The sequence below is a fragment of the Aspergillus thermomutatus genome (assembly GCF_002237265.1).
Source record: "Aspergillus thermomutatus strain HMR AF 39 chromosome Unknown NODE_390, whole genome shotgun sequence".
Taxonomy (NCBI): Eukaryota; Fungi; Ascomycota; class Eurotiomycetes; order Eurotiales; family Aspergillaceae; genus Aspergillus; species Aspergillus thermomutatus.
This window is the reverse complement of record NW_020798440.1, coordinates 1-19,705: the sequence shown is the minus strand read 5'-3', so window position 1 is coordinate 19,705 and position 19,705 is coordinate 1. Positions and strand designations below refer to the sequence as shown.

At 53.4% G+C, this 19,705-nt stretch overlaps 7 protein-coding genes across 7 annotated transcripts; 3 read left to right on the top strand and 4 right to left on the bottom strand.

The window, feature by feature from the left end:
• Positions 1–1,426: 1,426 nt before the first annotated feature.
• On the top strand, positions 1,427–1,879 carry QUTE1 (type II 3-dehydroquinate dehydratase; the record flags this gene model as incomplete). Its single annotated transcript, XM_026756369.1, has 1 exon — positions 1,427–1,879. The coding sequence occupies one exon, from the start codon at positions 1,427–1,429 to the stop codon at positions 1,877–1,879; it is 453 nt and encodes a 150-aa protein (XP_026609914.1).
• Positions 1,880–5,518: 3,639 nt separating this feature from the next.
• On the top strand, positions 5,519–8,345 carry CDV56_101896 (putative quinate pathway repressor protein QutR; the record flags this gene model as incomplete). The annotated part of the gene is made up of 2 exons (XM_026755515.1): positions 5,519–8,032; positions 8,091–8,345. 2 exons carry the CDS (start codon positions 5,519–5,521, stop codon positions 8,343–8,345), a joined length of 2,769 nt encoding a protein of 922 aa, XP_026609913.1.
• Positions 8,346–8,868: 523 nt separating this feature from the next.
• CDV56_101732 (putative cytosolic Cu/Zn superoxide dismutase) lies at positions 8,869–9,518 on the bottom strand (the record flags this gene model as incomplete). Its single annotated transcript, XM_026755351.1, has 2 exons — positions 8,869–9,215; positions 9,269–9,518. The coding sequence occupies 2 exons, from the start codon at positions 9,516–9,518 to the stop codon at positions 8,869–8,871; spliced, it is 597 nt and encodes a 198-aa protein (XP_026609912.1).
• A 1,257-nt stretch (positions 9,519–10,775) lies between these two features.
• On the top strand, positions 10,776–12,853 carry CDV56_101247 (putative flavin-binding monooxygenase; the record flags this gene model as incomplete). The annotated part of the gene is made up of 5 exons (XM_026754866.1): positions 10,776–11,391; positions 11,443–11,549; positions 11,605–12,143; positions 12,199–12,652; positions 12,707–12,853. The coding sequence occupies 5 exons, from the start codon at positions 10,776–10,778 to the stop codon at positions 12,851–12,853; spliced, it is 1,863 nt and encodes a 620-aa protein (XP_026609911.1).
• A 388-nt stretch (positions 12,854–13,241) lies between these two features.
• CDV56_100812 (DUF3405 domain-containing protein) lies at positions 13,242–15,683 on the bottom strand (the record flags this gene model as incomplete). Its single annotated transcript, XM_026754431.1, has 1 exon — positions 13,242–15,683. One exon carries the CDS (start codon positions 15,681–15,683, stop codon positions 13,242–13,244), a length of 2,442 nt encoding a protein of 813 aa, XP_026609910.1.
• Positions 15,684–17,167: 1,484 nt separating this feature from the next.
• Positions 17,168–17,551, bottom strand: CDV56_100509 (U6 snRNA-associated Sm-like protein LSm8; the record flags this gene model as incomplete). Its single annotated transcript, XM_026754128.1, has 2 exons — positions 17,168–17,439; positions 17,527–17,551. The coding sequence occupies 2 exons, from the start codon at positions 17,549–17,551 to the stop codon at positions 17,168–17,170; spliced, it is 297 nt and encodes a 98-aa protein (XP_026609909.1).
• Positions 17,552–18,294: 743 nt separating this feature from the next.
• On the bottom strand, positions 18,295–19,664 carry CDV56_100023 (putative proline-rich, actin-associated protein Vrp1; the record flags this gene model as incomplete). The annotated part of the gene is made up of 2 exons (XM_026753642.1): positions 18,295–19,536; positions 19,593–19,664. The coding sequence occupies 2 exons, from the start codon at positions 19,662–19,664 to the stop codon at positions 18,295–18,297; spliced, it is 1,314 nt and encodes a 437-aa protein (XP_026609908.1).
• Positions 19,665–19,705: the final 41 nt, after the last annotated feature.

Sequence of the window (19,705 nt, the reverse complement as noted above, 5' to 3'; positions counted from 1 at the left end):
CTCCCCCCCACCTCCACCGCCATGTTCACGAAACTCTCGATCTTGCGATGCAGGTTCCCGCCGGGGAGATCCCTCCGATCCTTGCCCCACTCGCACGCGAAGATACAGCTGCTCGGCGCGGCGGCCGGCAGCGGCGGGATCGGGCGGCGGAGTAACGGCAGGCGGCGGGACTCGTTGAGCCAGGCGCCGCGGTTGAGACAGGAGGAGAAGAGCTGGTCGGTGAAGGGGGCGTAGATGACGCCGATGACGGGGCGGTGGGCGACGAGGAAGCCGATGGAGACGCAGAACATGGGGAAGAGATGGGTGAAGTTGACCGTGCCTTCGGCAGTCAACAGTCAACACCCTCGTTGGAAGTAGGGGTGTGGGGTGGCTTACCGTCTAGAGGGTCGATGCACCAGGTTGGATGGGCGTCGATCAGGTAGTCGCGGGACTGGCCTTTGGCGTAGGTCTCTTCGCCGAGGAATCTGCATGGGATGTAAGTTGGTGGGCTTGGTCAGATGGTGAAGGTGGATGGACAGACTTGTGGTCGGGGTATCTGGTTTGGATTGCGGTTTTGATGAAGGTTTCCACGTCTGCGTGCGTTAGCTTGGGTCACTTCCTTTGGCGCGAAGGCATATGCATACCCTCGTCTGTTTGCGTCACAATGTCAACCGCGTTGTCCTTTTCTTCGTATGCGTTGCCTGCATCGCTTGCGATCCTCTTCTCGATGCTCTCAAGGAGAAGCTGGCCGGCCTTGCGACCGAGATCGACGGCAAAGGCGTAGATCTCGTCCAGCTGGTCTTGGGTAAATTGTGCTACGACCATTTTGGTTGCCTCTATGGATTGTGTAGGATAGATGGAAGTTGATTCAAGTGAGATCTGATGAAGATAGTCCCGTCCCAAATACCCGTGAGTAACCGTCGGATATTTCATTGCAAGCTTACTTGTAGGTGAGTCGATTGGGTTAGATTCTATCTTCTATCCATAACTCTATAGACGTCGACCTAGCAACCTGAGCATTGTGTACGCCAATGACACGAAATCGATAAGGAATACGAGTTTCTCTATCATGATATACAGCATTAAACTCATGCATAAGTGACAGTGCCATTCGTCTAGATCAGGAGAAGCAGATGTAATTCTCTCCGGCAAAGCGCTCTTCCCTCGGGCTTTCGTTTGCCCATACCATACCATACCGTACCATACGCTTTCATCCATTCCAGGTTCATCTTCCAGAAGTGAAGCCCCGCATCGCATGACAATACCTGTAAGATCCAGTCCTATTTACAGAGACAGAGACAGAGACATTAGCCATACGGAGTAGAAAAGGAGAAGACGACGATCTAGACATCCATTCAATCAGGAATCTTCTCTTCTCTGCTACATCCTCTCCAATCCCCTTGAAGATTCATTCCCATTATCGAAGCTAAAACACAATCAAACTCCAATGGGCAAATCAATCCTCCTCATCAACGGCCCCAACCTCAACCTCCTCGGCACCCGCGAGCCCCAGATCTACGGCAGCACAACCCTCGCCGACGTCGAAGCCTCCAGCAAAGCCCACGCCGAGTCGCTACGCGCCACGCTGGACACCTTCCAGTCCAACCACGAGGGCGCCATCATCGATCGCATCCAGGCCGCCCGCGGGACCGTCGACGGCATCATCATCAACCCCGGTGGTTTCACGCATACCTCGGTGGCGATCCGGGATGCGCTGCTGGGCGTGGGCATCCCCTTCATCGAGCTTCATGTGAGCAATGTGCATGCGCGGGAGCCCTGGAGGCACCACAGTTATTTCAGTGATAAGGCGGCGGGGATCATCGTTGGTTTGGGGGTGTATGGGTACAAGGTTGCCGTGGAACATGTGGCGTTGAACTTTAAGGAGAGGGCGGCGTTGTAGTCGACATTTCATTTGTTGTGGAATTCGATATATCCTGTATATCCTGCTATGTACATCATGAGAAATAGAACTTCTGCCGTTGTCACAGCTGATGCTCTCATCGCTTGTGGGCCAAATTCGCCTCAGTCGGTGGATCTCGCCGTAAGACCCCAGAATCCTCGGAAAGCTGTTGAGTCTGCGCCAGAAGAAAAGGCTCAATTTGACTGGAGTACGAGTATAGCTCCGAAAGCCCGACGTCAGGGACAAACCCCAGATTCTGCATAAACTCGGGCTGGTGGTCCCCCCTGCCCAAAAATCAGTCAGCAGTCGACCTGTGGAAATCAGACGGTACTCACTTCTCGGTACCGTCCAACGATGCCAGCTCATCAAATAATGCATCAAGGTCTGGCGCAATTCGCGGTCGGCGGAGAGACGCATATCCATCAATATCAACGAATGTCCCAAGGTGCAGATTCGGATCACTATACGTCTGCTGGTACTGGGGGGTGTTTGCGGGAAAGGGAGAGGGTATGTCTGGTATGGTACTTCGGTCACTGATGAGTTTCGGAGCGGAAGAGATCGAGGTGTGAGGTCTCTGGGTGGGGGTGGGTAGTCGAGAGGCCCTAGGCGGATTCAAAGATGGGGTAGGTGTGGGTAGAGACAGAGCAACGTGATCTTCGATATTCGGCCCCGTCCTTGTCCAAGGACTTGTCAAGAACGAGTCCGGTGTAGAGAACAGAGCTCGAATCTCGTGTTGTCCATTACCGTCCAAGGGCCAAGCGTTCGGTCCAGCCATACTTTCCGACGATGCATCTGCGTTGTGTAGATGACTTGACCGGTCCGCTGCTGTGACTGTCGATACCAATACACCTTCCGCTCTCGGTGAGAAGCCAGCTCCTGGCAGCCATACCGTAGAAAGATGCGAGGAATACGCTTCAAGTTTGTTCTTGAGGCCAAGCTCAAGCTCAAACACGCCTGGCGCACTTCGTCTCTCCACCTCCGGGGAGACACCGAAAGTCAAGAGCATTCCAAAGATAGGGCTCGTCGCCGCTAGGCTATAAGTTTCCATGTACTTTTGTAACAGCAGCAGGAGCCTCTTTAAGCTCTCAATCGCACGACTCCTTCTCGTGTCTGGCATGTGTTTCTCCCCCTGCCGTAGCGAAATATCCAAAGACAAAGCGGTGACGCTGCTTTCAAACGTCATTTCCAGTCCAAATATGTGAGGTGAGGCAAGCCTTGTGGGACTTTGCAAGTCAACCCGGTAGCTTTTAGGAAGGGCCGACACCCAATGTTGTAACTGGCGTTCCAGCGCCTCGAGTTGTGGCGTCGGACTGTTCGGGAGTTGCTTTGTGCAACAAACCTCGTTCAAGATGCACATCAAAGAGACCAGCCGGTTGAATGTGCTGAGAGCATGAAGGGGCCCACGGTGGGAAGGCCCACGCGACGATTCGGTGGGTCGGAGACCAGTCTGATCTTCCCAAGGATGCCACTCCTCCAGACCATCCTCATTGATCGGGCCGATCCTCACAAGATCCTCTTTGCGTAGCGATGGTGCCTGGCCGGTCTTGGTGGCAACCAGTGTTTCCAGTACGAAACAGCCTAAAAAGACGTGTTTGGACCGTGCCGGGACCTTCTCGTCCCCAGCGCCCCTGACTTGCATGGCTGGAGAACCCAAACCCAGCCACCGTGCAATCCGAACCGCTTGCCCTACCAGTATCCACGCAGCATTCCATTCCTGTTGCCCGAGCTTCACTAATGATAAAATCAACAGCGCCTGCACATGTCCAATCTCATGAATGCCATCCTCGGCGGGTATCAACCCTTTCACCGTGGCGTATAGCTGACCAGAGCCTGGCCGGTCGCTTGGCAAACCGGTCATCTCACGTGTGGCGGCGAGAGACCTCTCTTGCATGGACGCCAGAGTCAAGACTGCCCAAAGGGCCGCGTAGTCCCCGGATCCTGCCGTCCGAGGCGAAATCTGCACATTATCTTCAGACTGCCGGAATGCCGTTCGAAGTATATCATGCTTCTCGAGAATGGGAAACCAACATTGAGTGTAAGAAAAGTAGATATCAAGCAGCGTCCACACATTGGAGGGAAGCCGGGGGAGGTTTGAAGATTGTGATTGTATGAACGGCTGCGACAAAAGGTTCGCTGTAGCAGCGCCAGTGGTATCGGAACAGAGGACTGTCTGGGTGCCGCTGTCCTTTGTGGTACGAGGTGACAGGTGTCTGGGGACCGGTCCCGATGAGGACGTTTTGGAAGGAGATAGACCAACAGCCCGTGATTCTTGACGGACATCTGTGAGACCTTCAGGCAGCTGCCACTCGAGGGTGTCCGAGGAGAGCACGCTGCTGCCCTCAGCTTCCGGAGGAGAGTCCGTCTCCCCAGGCCCTCGACTTGCCTTGTCCTGTTCCTCTTCCGGCTGGTCCAAGAAAGTCAACATCCGCTCTATCTCCTTGAGGACAATGCTATTCTTCCAGGAAGAAACAAGGTCATCGGAACCCTCCGCCTCTTTGCCCATAGTAGCCAAGTGACTCGGCATATTGGCTGCCCTGAGCAAGGCGCGGACCACCTCTTCGCTCCCCTTTATCTTGCAAAAGACAAGTCCCCATAGCAACTCCAGCGTGCGAATGTATCCGGTCGGCAAGCCTCGCTTCTTGGGATTGGTCTTATACGTGCAAGGTCGACATAATGATGCGCAAGTCGAGCAGACCGGCTGCACCCCATCGCATTTATCCTTCTTGGAGCGGCAGCTGTCGCAGGCACGCGACACTCGCTGCCGCTTGGATTGCGCGGAATTGTCGTCAGCAGCCATGTGTCTGGCATCTTCGTCGGCGTCAGTCAATCGTCGTTTGGACTTGCTACCGGCCCCGGGGGCTTGGCGCATATCGTTGCTCATGATTTTCTATTCGACAGGCCACTAGAGCGTTCTGGACGCATGGTCATGTTTGGCCCGTATCACCGAGATGAATGCTTTGCCGGACGTCGATGTCAATCGGTCGACCTGTGTCTTGCCGCTCGAGTATTGGGGGAATCGGGACAGAAAACTAGTCTCGTTAAAGGCAAGCCTTCCTGCTCAGGTAAAGATCACAGATGAAGCTAGGACCAATTGGAGATAGAGTGTGCCGTGTCAGAGATGTGTGTCGCCTTTCGCAATAAGCACAATGTCGAGGGCGGAGAAGAGAAAGTCGAGGGAACTCTTTTGGCTGGGAGGTCGGGGAGAACCACAACTGCTTACCCGCGGCTGCCGTACTCGATTTGATGTCAACGAGTAAGATTGAATATCTGTCGCTTGGCACCAAATAGTACAGGTCGATTTACTTCCAATGATCGCTTGCTGATTGAACAAAATTAGCAAATGCTGCCAGACAACCTCGAACTTTCCGGGGATGGTGGCCCCAGGCATCAATTACTGGCCATTTTTGATCCCCGCGGGGTAAATTACGTAAAGTGACGGTATCAAAGTTCTCCGGCCAATGCGCGGCAGAGTATTTGTCCGCAGCGCCTCAGGCCGCCAGGCGCGAAGGGACACAGTAAGATTCGATCCTCGGACTCGGACGCTGTCCAGACTATCCCCAACCAGCTTCTTTCAATATGTGCAGCGTTAGAGTCCTTGAATGCTTATGATCTTCAAATCAAAAACCTCCCTCAGACGACATGTCGATCCTAGTGAGGCCGGCAAAGCGCAAATTGGATGAGGTTGAGGGGCTCGAGGCACCGAATAGACACATTTCTGCTCAGAGCAGTCGCACCCATAGCATCGTCTCAGACACGACCCAATCATCAATCCTCGCATCTGAATTCGATGTTGTTCCTCCTAGACCCGAGTCCTGCCCGGGGCATGAACAGTCGGATGCGTCTGGCGAACATCATTGGTACTCTCCCTCTCCGCGCGCTTTGAATTCCACTCGCGCATCCCCAACACGCCTCGGAAGTCCTCCTCAAACCCAGAGGATCTTCTCTCCTAATGCGTCGATTGTATTGGTCGGTATCCGTGGTACTGGGAAATCCAGTCTCGCTGTCATTCTGGCCGCGACCTCGGGGAAGCGAATGATTGATGCGGATCAATATTTCCAGCAGGTGACGGGACGTTCCCGGGCTGCGTTCAAGAAGGAATATGATCTTACCGAGTATCGTCAGCAGGAGGCCCGAGTGATGGAGTCGATGCTGGCAGAACACAAAGAGGGGTGTGTCATTGCGTGCGGGCCCGGATCCATGGAGCGCAGCGGGCAACGATTGCTGCGGGAATACGCGAAGACGCATCCTGTCATTCACATTATTCGAGATCCCGAAAGCATTCAGTCGTATCTGAAAGCTTGGGATACGGACAAAGTCCGGCGGTTTCTGGAGCTTTCCGGCCCGGTATATCGGGCTTGTTCGAACCTGGAGTTTTTCAATGTCTCCGAGAAGGGCTTCACGGACCACGCAGGAAAAGACACCCATAACCACTCGCCTTTGGAGTTGGAACTCGATCAGCGATCTCAAACCTTTACTCCATTCTTGACCCTCAAACGGTTACAGCGTGATTTCTTAAAATTTGTTGCCTTTGCAACAGGGGACATTACCATCCTGAGCGGTCAGCAAGCCTCGTTCCCGCTGTCGATGCTGCCGGTCGAGTCTCGTATGTTTACCTACGCTGTGACCGTGCCACTGTCATCCTTGTTTGAGCGCGAATTAGACATCGAAGAGCTGGAATCCACCGCCGATGCGTTTGAGCTCAAGGTGGATACAACGGAAGGTTCTTCCGACGGCCCAGGCGTGGACTCGGGTCTAGCGGACAGAATAAGTCAGGCTGTGGCGACTATCCGGCGAAACATAATCATTCCCCTGATATACCATGTCGAAAGTAGTTTAAGCCCTGTAGGTTCTCCTGTGCAACACAACGGGCCCTTACGCCGCGCGGACGATGCATACCTGAATCTTATCAAGCACGGGTTACGACTAGCTCCGGAGTACTTGACGGTTGATCTCTCCTATAGCGATGACATTCTATCGCAGATCATTGCTTCCAAGGGGACGAGCAAAGTGATCGGGCATTTCGCATGGTCCCATCCGTGCCCAAGAGGTTGGGAGGATGCGGAACCACTGACAATGTACGAACGAGCCAGGCGACTAGGATGCGATGTGGTTCGACTGACGCAGCCGGCAACGACAATGGAGGATAATTTTGCTGTTGAAAGATTTCGTCACCATGTCCGAGGTCTTCCATGGCAGCTACCCTTGATAGCCTTCAATACCGCCCCTCTGGGCAGATTGTCGAGCTGCTTCAACCCGGTCCTCACATCCGTGACACCTCAACCACTGTTACCGGAGATTCAGTCCAAGTCATTACCCTGTATCACCTTGCGTGAAGCCCAAGAAGCACTCTACGCCTCATTCGCTCTGGATCCGATGCAGTTCTTCGTTTTCGGCGCGAACGTCACGTACAGTCTGTCCCCTGCAATGCACAATGCAGCCTACAAAGCATGCGGGATGCCACATAAATATACTATCCATCAGTCGCCTTCCCTGCGAGGGTTGAATGATTTGGTCGAGAACCCCAATTTTGGCGGGACAAGTGTCAGTCTGCCCTACAAGACGGAAGTAATTCCCCTTCTCCACTCCATGTCACCGCATGCTCGGGCTATCGGGGCTGTGAACACGTTGATACCGATCCGAAAGCTCCCTGGTGGTGTTGATGGAGCTATTGAGTCCTCTCTTCATCTTGAGAAGAGCCGGGCTGGTCCAACTAAGGCGCTGCACGGCGATAACACCGACTGGATTGGGATCGGAAATTGCTTCCGAAGAGGTTTATCTCCAGCCAATGCGATCCGTCCTTCGTCCACAGGTTTGGTTATCGGAGCCGGTGGTATGGCTCGGGCGGCAGTGTACTCAATGATTCACCTCGGGGTGCAGAACATCTTCGTCTACAATCGTACCATGGCCAACGCAGAGAAACTGGCTCACCACTACAACCGACAGAATCTTCTGGCGCATGGATGGGGCGGGCCGAACTCTCGCCCGACAGTCCACGTCCTGCAATCTTTGCAGGATAACTGGCCTACCGATTACAAGCAACCGACCGTCATTTGCTGCTGCATACCCGCTCATAGTATCGGAGGAGTGCCGGCTCCCAATTTTCAGCTACCTTCTCAGTGGCTTGGGAGCCCTACTGGAGGCGTAGTAGTGGAGGTAAGTGACATGATCTCGGCATCGCTGCAAAGAGACAAAGGCTGATATTTTCATGCAGCTAGCCTACAAACCTCTCAATTCCCCACTCATGAAGCAAATTCGCGCCCTCTCCCATCGAGGCTGGGTTGCCCTCGACGGGCTCGATGTTCTCCCAGAGCAGGGATTCGCGCAATTTGAGCTCTTCACGGGTCGCCGTGCTCCGCGGCGATTAATGCGCAGGATCGTGTTGCAGGAATACCAGGAAGTGGAGGGACAAGACGATCAGAGCGCTATCCAAAGTAGGCTCGAAAATCTAGATGGACAGCCTACCTGAGTGGAGGGGTCGTTCAGAAATCATCGATAACACACTGAGCAGCAGCCTCCGTGCTGCTCATCAAAGAGCATCCCCCTGACTGATCGGTCTCTAAATCAATGACATTGGATCTGTTCAACCCCACGATACTCCAAATTTTTCCTTAAGGGTCAGACCGAGATTTCAAGTCATTGGCCACAGCGACTTGCCAGAATCTCGGCGTCTCGTTCGGACAATACATGGCACATTCGAAATCAGAGGACTATTGTGGCCAAGAATCCCATTTGTCTACAACTAGGGCAGGTCTGAAATTGGGATGCATCAGCGAGGCTTACCTGCAAGTCAATTACCTCTACGTGGAGTCAAGCAGTCACTATGAGGCCAGAGTCACGCTCGGAAGCAAATCAACATGTCATTAGCTTCGTAGCAGCTATCATATCATCCATGAATCAGAGTCAATTTTCGGCAACAGGAGAACATCCTTCCTCCTTATCAAATTCCGGCACCATCTTGGACCAAAGGCGATCTCGACAAAGTCATACTCTCAGCCCTTCAGAGCAACCGGCATTTCCGGTCGAGCCACCAGCACAAAATTCGCACAATTTAACCTCGCACGATCCGACAACCGATGCACGACTATCGACCGATTCCCAAAATAGGCAGGCTCACCCGGCTCCGTCGATAGGTAGAGGTCAGTGTACCGCGTTTCAAATCCCTGATCATCCGCTGTGACAATGGGCCCGTGTTTCCCGCTCAGGTCGCCGATTTGGCAGGTCTGCGGGCTCGTCATGTTGCAGGCGGTCTTGTCCCCGCGTCGGTAGGCGTCGAAGGGGTTACCGGTTCTGTAGCAGTCGCCGTCGGCGGGGACGGGGTTCTCGTGGATGTAGTATGCTGCCCAGGTTGCGTGTTAGTCAGGGGAAGGGCCGAGGAAAGGCACTACGTACCTAGAGCTTCATTTTCGGGGATACCCCAGAAGTCGGCGTGGACTTTGACGCCGACTCCCTGTGGGGGTGCGAAGAGTGTGATCCAGCCGCGGAGGGTGGTGTTCTGTCTGGTCGGGAGCGTGGCTTCGTACAGAGCGTTGGCGCGGTTATTCGTCACGACGGGGGCCAAGGTGCGGTTTGGAGAGAGGGCGAGTGCCGTTGATGAGAGGCTGAGACTCAGAAGGGAAAGTGTTGTGAGTATGGACTGCATGTTGTGGCTGTCTCGGGTCGCGATGAATCTGCCCGCTTAACCAATCTCTGAGACGATAGTTGGAGCACTTAAAATTCCCGATTGATTACTTATTGATCCCTGGGATGTTCTTGGTTCCTGCAGGGGCGAGCGGGAGGACGCGACTGCGTTTATATCCAACCCTTGGGAGGAGTCAAGGAGCGTGGATGTAGATAATCCACCGACAAAAAGGGCACCACTCGCTCGTCGATATCGAAATAGCAACATTTTTACACTGCCACCTGCTGTCTGATTGTAATGAATAGATTCATTGGCCGGAATTCCCTCCATGTGGAATGTAGGCATTCTGCCACGGTAATGAACGCCTCTTCTCCTCACTGGCCAGACGCCACGGGTGTACATTGTATCTGTACTCTGCAGTATGTGTGACTGCGACTGTAGCATTCTAAAATCCAATGCTCTGATTATCGCTGATCTGATGAGATCATGAGAGTCTGCTTCAGAATGAATGAAACAGACGCGGTTATCATGTTGTGCATCGGAAGGGCACGCGAGGAATGCAGCCTGGGTAACGTTCCTCTGTAGAGGTATCCATGCCTTTCATTATCGTCATCGTCGTGACCGCAGCACGCCTATTATGATCCAGTCCCAGCCAGTTTTGCTCCTCATCGGTCAAACTCCGTTGTTCCCATCCGCTCTAGATTTGCAACCTATCTGCGTCAAGACTCAAATGGGGTTGTTCCTCTGTACTCTTCACCAGTAGCACTAGCATATATCCACGTAAAGGAAGCTCGAGGACAATCAACAATCAATCACACATACATACATGGCATCTAGAATAAAATGGAGAACGGGATAGCCAGTCTCTCATAGATGATGAAGAGTAGAGGCCCTCGGCAAACCTACCCAGAGACCAGTATCCCCTCATCGGTGTGCTTTAGCCCGGGAATCCTCATCAGCAGGCACGATTGAATATAAGAGAGACTGATCACCATCCCCACATCTCCTTGACCCTATCGATATCCTACCGGTAGTAGAGCAAGACGCCCCGCAAAGCTCTAGAGCCTTGTTCTCGATACACCCGAACGCTCGGGTTTCTCCCCGAGTGTGCTCAGTCTGAGTCAGGTGCAGCAGCTATGCTTCTCTATTTATGCAGATGAGTCCATCGGACGGTGTCCGGCTCTGAACTCATACGCATTGCCCCACGGAGCAGATATATCTATTGAGAATCGCCGTTGGATGATTGCGGGACTGACCGAACCACATCCGACCACTACAATGAGTCTCGCACAAAACCACTACGTGATACAACTCCCCGTAACCCCCAGAACAGTCGGGGCCCTAAGTCCCCGCGACATCGCCCAGCAATGGCTGACGAACCTAGAAATCCAATTGGGCACATCGCCAGTCTCACAGCTCAAGCTTTCAGACCTCTTTCACGAGGACTCGTGGTGGCGCGACATGCTAGCTTTAGACTGGGACTTTCACACAATCCACAACGTCTCCGAGATTGAACAGTACATCAGCCGTAAACAGCCTCGGGCCCAACTCACGGCCTTCCGCCTCCAGCACGAGGGCAGGTTCCAGCCTAAAGTCGAGAACCCGGTTGAGGGTCTACGGTGGATCTCGTCAATGTTCTTCTTCGAGAGTCGAGTCGGACGCGGCACGGGCGTGCTGCGTCTGACTCGAGACGAGGCCGGTGTGTGGAAGGCGTACTCGCTCTATACGAGCTTGCAGGAGTTGAAGAGCTTTGAAGAACCTCTGGGTCTACGACGGCCCGAGGGGACCATCGGGTCGATGCCGGGGAGTCTAAGTAAGGAAAACTGGCTGGAGAGACGTCAGAGGCAGATTGAATTCCAAGACGAGGAGCCTACCGCGCTCGTTGTTGGTGCTGGTACTTGCTTCGCAATATCACTGTCAACTGAGCTTACTGACATGCCTTTAGGACAGGCTGGTCTCAATACGGCCGCTCGGTTGCAATCACTCGGGATCTCAAGCCTCGTTGTCGACCGCAACGAGAGAATCGGTGACAACTGGCGGAAGCGGTACAGAGTGAGTCCATCTTCACTTCCTGATATCGGTTCCGCACGTATGCTGATTACCCAAGACCCTTGTAACGCACGACCCAGTAGAGTTCACACACATGGCCTACCTCCCCTTCCCCCGGAACTGGCCCCAGTTCACCCCCAAAGACAAACTCGCAGATTGGTTCGAAGCCTATGCCAGCATCATGGAGCTGAACGTATGGCTCAAGATAAGCGTCAAGTCGGCTGTCTACGATGACGCCAAGGCCCAGTGGACGGTCACCGTCGTCCGCGGCGATGTTGGCTCGGAGCGAGTTCTCCATCCTCGCCACGTCGTCTGGTGCACTGGTCACTCCGGCGAGCCCAGGATCCCCACTTTCCCGGGCCAGGCGCAATTCAAGGGGGCGGTTTATCACGGTAGTCAGCACCACGATGCATCCGACTATGACGTGAAGGGAAAGAAGGTGGTTGTTGTGGGGACCGGAAACAGCGGCCATGACATCGCGCAGAACTTCTACGAGAACGGAGCCGACGTGACCATGCTGCAGCGCAGCGGGACGTATGTCATCACAGCTGACAAAGGGGTGTTGATGATGCACGAAGGACTGCACGAGGAGAATGGGTACGTCGCCCTTCCTTAACACGGTAACTGACCATCAACAAACTAACGTACCCAGACCGCCCACAGAAGAAGCAGACATCATCTCCGAATCCCTCCCGTACCCGGTGCAGTTCGCTCTAGCTGTGCACTTCACGAGATGCGCCTATGAAGCCGAAAAGGACATCCTCGATGGCCTCAAGGCCGCCGGCTTCGAGCTCGATTTTGGCGTTGACGGGGCGGGCATCTCCCGCGCTTACATGACCCGCGGTGGCGGGTATTACATTGACGTCGGCTGCAGCCAGCTCATTGCCGACGGCAAGGTCAAGATCAAGAGGAGTCCTAAGGGGATAGCGGGTTTTAGCGAGCGCGGCCTGCTCCTGAAAGACGGGAGCGCACTGGATGCGGATATTGTCGTGCTGGCGACGGGATATGACAACATGCGAACAACTGTGCGCAAGGTATTGGGCGATCGAGTCGCAGATAGGTGTAGGGATGTCTGGGACTTGGATGAGGAGGGTGAGATCAATGCGGTAAGTGAATCCTTCCTGGACTGTTGGTCATCGATGCTGATGAACGATGGACAGATGTGGCGACCAAGTGGCCACCCCGGATTCTGGTTCATGGGCGGAAACTTGGCCCTGTGCCGGATTTATTCCAAGTTCCTTGCGCTGCAGATTAAAGCCATTGAGGCGGGTCTGGTGTCACACAATCCTGTTGTTGCAAAGCTGTGAACGAGGGTTCAGTGGGAGGCTAGAGGGCCAGTGTCAACAACCAATGTCAACGTCCGCAAAGGATGAAAGGCAAACTGCACGCATAACAGGAAATGAACTTATGATAGTAACCCAACATAGGATAGGACATCCAAGACCATAGAGACAGGCAAGACAAGCCAAAATCAACGTTCAAACGACATTCATCAAGACATTATATCTTCTAGGCATGACTGTGAGATTGCCTCACGGGAAAAAAAACCTCTATATACAAAAAAGTCAAGAAGAATGACACGAAAACAGTAGACCTCTTCGCCGGACGCCTTTCTTTTCGCCATGTGCAAACAAACACGTACAGAGCAGAAGAGCTGATAATGCTAAATGATTGAATCGCAGAAATATGTACTGTCTAGGCGGTAGAGTCTAATAGGATCTCGTTCGCGCCGTCGTCAATGATCATTTCCACATCCTTGATCGGATGTAAGAGCATTGGTGGAAGACACATTCTTCCCTCTCCAGCTAATTCTTCCTGCTCGCCGCCGTCATTGTCGACCTTGTAGCCGAGCCACCGCCGCCAGAGATTCGGCGAGAAGCCAGCCGAGTAGAACCAGGTAGTTCCGCGGAAGTTATGCTCACGGTCACCGAACACAGAAGTTCGAGCACCACCAGATGCGCCGTTCCGGCCGGCGTTGAACACGGATTCGAGGTGTTTCGTCGGCCAGCGACGGTCGATGTACACAGAATGCGGCACGTAAACTGCCTTGAAGCCGTGATGTAACGCAGTGGTGGCAGGCCACATCTCAGAGAACATGGTATGTCGTTTCAGACTGGTCTCTTTGTGCATAGTGAGGAGCAGCTTGCGCGACAGTCGAGAGGCGGTAATAATAGCCGTCCGTCGAGGAGGCTTGCCGTTCTCCTTATTGTACCCGGTCACATCATCGCGAAGAAGCCAGGTCGTGCCCTCCGGGTCATACAAAGGGTTGAAGACGATAAGATCTGCCTCCTCGCCTGCACCCCATTTGTTCTGATCTTTCTCCATTGTGGTCTCGGGAATGCCTTCTCCATCAACCTCAAAAATGTCCCGCTCATCGGGTCGTTCGGGTCCCCAGATCGGCTTGTCCCCTTGACGATGAAGAGCAGATTTGTCTCCAGAGGACGGGTCCGAGCCATGTTTGGCGGCCGCGCTCCATACATTGTTCGGGCTATTGGTACCGCTCTCAGTCTGTACACGAACTGTATGTCGGAAATCCTCCCAGGATCCATGGACAGAGGGAACATAAAAGCGAGCATTTCTCTCCCACAAGAATTTGCGCGGCTGTTCCCGCGCCCAGCTACCCACTTTGTCGAATAGATGGTACCAGTGTCCGGTGTATCGCACGTCCATCTCCCAGTTCCAGTAGAAGTCGTACTCCGGATGTCGGTAGGCAAAATACTGCATTGGCATGAACGTGCTGCGGTAGACACCGTGAACAGGCAATCCACGCGTCCATGTCTCTTCCAACCCAGGATAGATGAGAGCCATCTGCTGTTCTGACCACAGAGTACCCATGCCGCGGAATTCCTCTGGAAGAGCATCGTTAAGTACGCGCTCGTAGGTTTCGTCGTCCGACCAGATTTGCAAGTTGCCATCTTTGACATGAACTAAGAAATGAATGGTATACTCTCCCCCGGACAATAATGAGAGCTCGGAAATCAACGAGCGCAAGTACAAAATGTCATCAGGCGTGAAGTGAAAATCGTGCCATGTCCGAACTACCACTGCCGTTCGAGGTAGACGATCCGCTTTCGACTGGGACGCTTCATCCTTTTCCTGAGATCTAGAAGAGGTCTTTGGAACCCCAATGGGCAAGGAGAGAAAGCGATTAAGCCGCGGCTGAGGGAGGCCTTTGAAGCGGTGGCTATTGAGGGCCACGCACCTGTTTTGAGCAGCAGCCCAGTCGACGCGGCGAAAGTCTACGGGGGGCAAATCATCCCACACACGTTCTGCGCCTTCACGGTGTCCCTCCAAGCCTGCACCAATACCACCTTTCCTAACACTGTATCCGAGACCGTAGGGACCAAGGCGGCCAAACCGTTCAAAGCAAACATCATCCTCGATACCTAGCATCTTATTTGACCCCATCACTGCATCCGGAAACCCACGGGGTACTCCAGGGTAATGCTGCACCTGGGGAATGCGAATAGTCTCCTGCTCGTCGAGGAAGCATTCGCGCTTCTCACCATACTTCTTCACGTACTCATCCGATGCGTAATCTGGGTACGGGTTGAAGACCAAGCTCGACATCAACGCTGCCTGATCTCTGGTTTCAATGCTGGCCCGACCCTTGTGATTGTCAGAGCCCAGGACCATCTCCTCCATTCCATCACTTGGATATTCGGGTACCGACTCATTGCGCGGGATCAATGTTCGAATACCACCATGATACCGTTTCAGGAACGGAAAGCTCTCCCATTGCGGCGGTTTCGACGCCGTATTTGGCAGTTCGAGGGCGACTTGCTTTGCGTTGGAGGTGATGGTGAAGCGAAAAAGGGTGAGGATGAACAAGACTAGCGCAGCGAAGAGCGCGAAGCACAGGTATTGCATTATCCGGTTCGGGACACGGTAGTAACCCACCGGGGCTCGAGTGCGCCGCGCTGAGGCGGCACTACCCAACATGGGCCGACGCGAACTGGCAGAGGAAGGGGTGAGGGACTCGTCGCCGCTTTCCGACTCTGTCGAACTGCGATGGTCATAGTGGGTATAATGTGTGCGATGCGGCTGCTTCTCAATGTCCACAACATGATGGCGGGCGTCTGGGGTATAGGACGAGGGGCCATGAGTAGCGGAGCGCTTCCTCGTCTGGTTGGCCATGGTTCACGATATGTCTAGGAAGGAGGTCATCAACGGTAGATGTTTCCTATGAGCAACGTCACACAAAGGAGTATAGGTGCGATGAGTGGGTCGATCGGTGGGCCAGCATCAATGTAATTCCTGAGGGAAGAGAGAGGCAATACAACGAAAGGCCGGGTCAATCTGCTGTTCTAACCAACGAATACTTGTCAGTATTGCATCTTGGACAAACGGAGAGGAATGTAGGTACCTTCGGAATGATCTCAGTTCAATCGAAAATGAATTGAGATCGCAATGGTCACCCTTCTGTCAGGGCAAGAGCAGATCTCTCATAACTGAACCCAGTATCGATACGCTTTTCTGGAATGGAAGTGGCCCTGGAGCAGAGTTGGGATAGGAATATCTCGGAAAAGGCTGGATAGGATGGTTGGACAGGTATTGAACAACAAGAGCCAATATCAACTCAGACAATGGGTATTGAGATTATGATGAGGCTCAATCCGCGATACGTCCACCAAAAAGTCTTCCATACTCGTCAACAAAACACGCTGCTATCAGTCGGCGACTTCGGCGTTACCCCAGGGATATCCAGCGCTTACGCACGACTAGCCAAGCTGTGGGTCAATATTTCTCTTTTTGGCTGCTGCGGACAGATAAGAATCATAGAGTTCGCACCCAATATTTGATGAGCAGTCTACTATGTAGATAGAAGTCGAGCTATGATCAATTCTCGTCTCGTCCCAGCTCAGGGGACGGTTTCTCGTTGTTTCTTGCAAGTTGCAGCTCAACCAAGTTTATGGAAATTCCACAATGGTCAAGTCAAGTACAGCGACGCTAGCCTAATTGGGTAATATGCTGATTACTCCGTACTCCAGTGTACAGACAAGGAGGGATGCTCTGGAAGAGGCAAACGAACTCTCTTATACGGAAGCAGTAAGGAATGGCATGGTACTGAAGATTATACTGTATACGAGCCTGAAGAGCGAAGCTTGAATGCATGACAGTGCTAGGTCTTGTTCGGAGAACTTCCCGAGTATATCACACGAGGCGAGAGCCTCTGATTTCATGAACATCTCTTAGTCCCTCGTGCTTCAAGTCCGAAGTAAAGAACCATGACAACTGGTTTTGCTGATTAAAGGGTATCTTCCAACTAGATTTGCTTTCCCCATTCTTGCGTTCTTCCAAGACGTACAAGGATCAGCCAAGACCGCCATCATGCTCTCGGCTCTTAGGCCGGGCAATCGTGATGGTATCGTCCTTCTATAGTGAGCCGTATTCATGTATCATGGCAGTAGATCATTCATCTAAAATGCAGCCCAGTCGCAGCCGATGCATACCACACGTATTCAGCATGCTCGGAAAGAAGCATTTCTTCACAAAGCCTTGCGGCTGCTTGACGTTTCAACACCGACTCGTGGTTTCGGTCACAGCCTCGGGACAACTCAATCAAGTCTTGTACGCGTCGCAAAGGCTGCCCATCACGTACAACTGAGTGCCATTGTCTTTCACGCGTTTTTCGTGCCCTTGACAACCTCACCTTTCACCTTCGACCAGTCGATATCATTATCAATCGCCTCATCGACTTCACCGCACAGAACCACATTGTCGCCTCGAATCAAGTATAGACCGTGTTCGATCTGCGAGCTCGGTTCGGGGTCATCCGGGGTTCGGATGATTCTCTCAATTGTGTCCAATAGGACAAGATTTGTCAATTGATCTGTCGACAAGAGTGTCCCAAGTAAGGTGCGGCCGTCAACTGTGAGAATGAGGACCTTTTCTAAGCGTTACGACATTTGTGTTAGCCACCGATGCTGTGATACCTGCGTCGCGTAGTTCCATTATTGCATAGAAGAAGATGACTTACTATTGATGTAGGAGTGCAGAGACATGATGGGGAGCTGCGAGGCCGCTCAATGATGGGCTAACGTGGTTCAAGTACAAAAAGTTCCGAGTCGAATGCAGTCCGCAGAGTGGGCTGGTACCTCGGTGCTCCTCGAACTTGGGAGTGACAGCCGGCAACTCACTATGCCAAGTCCTATCTCAACAGTGAAAGCCGACACTAGCTAGAATCAGAATTGAAAGCCCTTCCTCGTCCACCGTGACAGCAGAGTGATCTGGGCAAGTCGGATGATTTGGTTCGCAGATGAGCTTGGATGATCGGACGTGACCCGTTTAAGTTCAATCTATCGCTGACAACTCGAATAATGGCACTGTCTTCACAAAATGAATTTGCGTCGCAAGAAGAAATCGTCCGTGGTTATTTTTGAACAAGCACAACATCCAGTACCGCCTTTCGCATTGAGATCCGATGACTTTATGTATCACCGCTCCGCGTCTGTATCTAGTCACGTGTATGGAGCTTGGCCTACCTTCAGAAAACTATATCTCAAACAAAGTCTAGTGAAGCAGGAGATGATAATGACTACAAACAGGAATGACTATAATGTACTAAGAAACGCCTGCAGGAAGATATTTCATAAAAAATTATCCATGACTGGGATATCATGTACACAAACTAACAGCCGCATGCATATTGACCGCGGACTATCGGTATCTCAAATACGATCAGAAGCAGCGCAGTAACACAGAGCATCCATTTATTTCTCGAAAAGAATATCAGTCAGCCGTCCGCTTAGCCGCTCAGCGCACTCAAGTCTAACGGTACACTGCTACCTCGCCCAGCACGATACCGCCGGGGACCTCCCACAAACGGTCGTGGCTTGGGAAGCAGGCCGTCGCTCTGAAATTTAAACCGATTGTCTTCTACTGGAAGTATTCCATGCGAGCCCGTGTTCTGATAGCGGGGCGACGAGCCGCCGTTGGTCAGGGTATAAGCACTCGGATCCAAGGTCGAACGGGTCACAGGCTGGCTAGGCGGCGGTGTTGAAGTTTGTGCTGGAGGTGGCGGATGACTGGGGTGTATTGCCGGTGCCATTGGAGGCGCAGATGGTGGTGGTGGAGGAGGCGCCGAAGGGGCGGACGCTGCTGGAGGAGGTGGAGGGGGTGCGGATGGTGCATGATTACTATGTCCGAGAGCGTTCCTGGCAGCTTGCACCGCGATAGAAGCAGCCGCTACCCCATTTGTATGTGGTGATGAAGCTGCTGCTGCCGGGGGTGGGGGCGGAGGGGTCGATCGTGCAGGTGCGGGAGGAGGCGGTCGGCGTGCTGAAGATGCCGGCGGCGGTGGAGGAGGTGCAGCTGGACTGGAGGAAACAGTGGGTGGAGGTGGAGGAGCTGGCGAGGACGGCTTCCTCGACGTCAACGGAGGAGCTGGCAGTTTCGCCGAACCAGGTAATGGAGGAGGTGCGCGTGGAGGTGGGGCATCTGGGGCGGATTTGATCGTTGTAGAGGATGAGACTGTTGACGAAGGCCTTGAGGCTGGTCTCGGCGGAGGTTTGCGCAGATTGGCAACTAGCGGGTTGACCGGAGGGGCAGACGGCGATTCTGTAGAAGGCGGCGGCAGTGGTGGACGAGCACCTGGAGGCTTTGGAGCAGAAGCGACAGGAGGTCGCGGAGCTCGCGAAGCCTCTGAGTCTGACAGATAAGGCGAGTCACGGTTGGCTCCTGTGTCAACTCCACCCCGACTGCGCAATTTGGGCATCCCTCCTGCGAAGAGTCCTCCCAGTTGAGGAGCGGTGGATGTACCGCTATCTCCACCGCCGCCGCTTTCGCTACTGCTTCGTAGTCGGTTGGCTGAGGGAACAGGTGGTGCCAGGCCGCTCGGGGGTTTCGGCATGCCAGGAACAGGAGGTGCGCCTGAAACTGGAGGTGCAGCTGATTTAACTCCTCCTCCCGCAATCAAAGGTGCCGATCTGTCATTTGTGACGGCCTTCTTCAGTCTAGTGCCTTTGGTGATATCCGAAAGAAGCGCGCTCTACCAGGACATTAGCAGCGGGACTTGGAAAGACAAGGAACCGGTCTCCGACTGACCCTATCTTTGACTTCGCCCTTCGTCGGCCGACTTGGGACACTCCCAGACGGAGGAGGGGGAGGAGGAGGCATCTTGGTTTGAGGAGCAGTAAAAGAAAGGATAATGACAACCG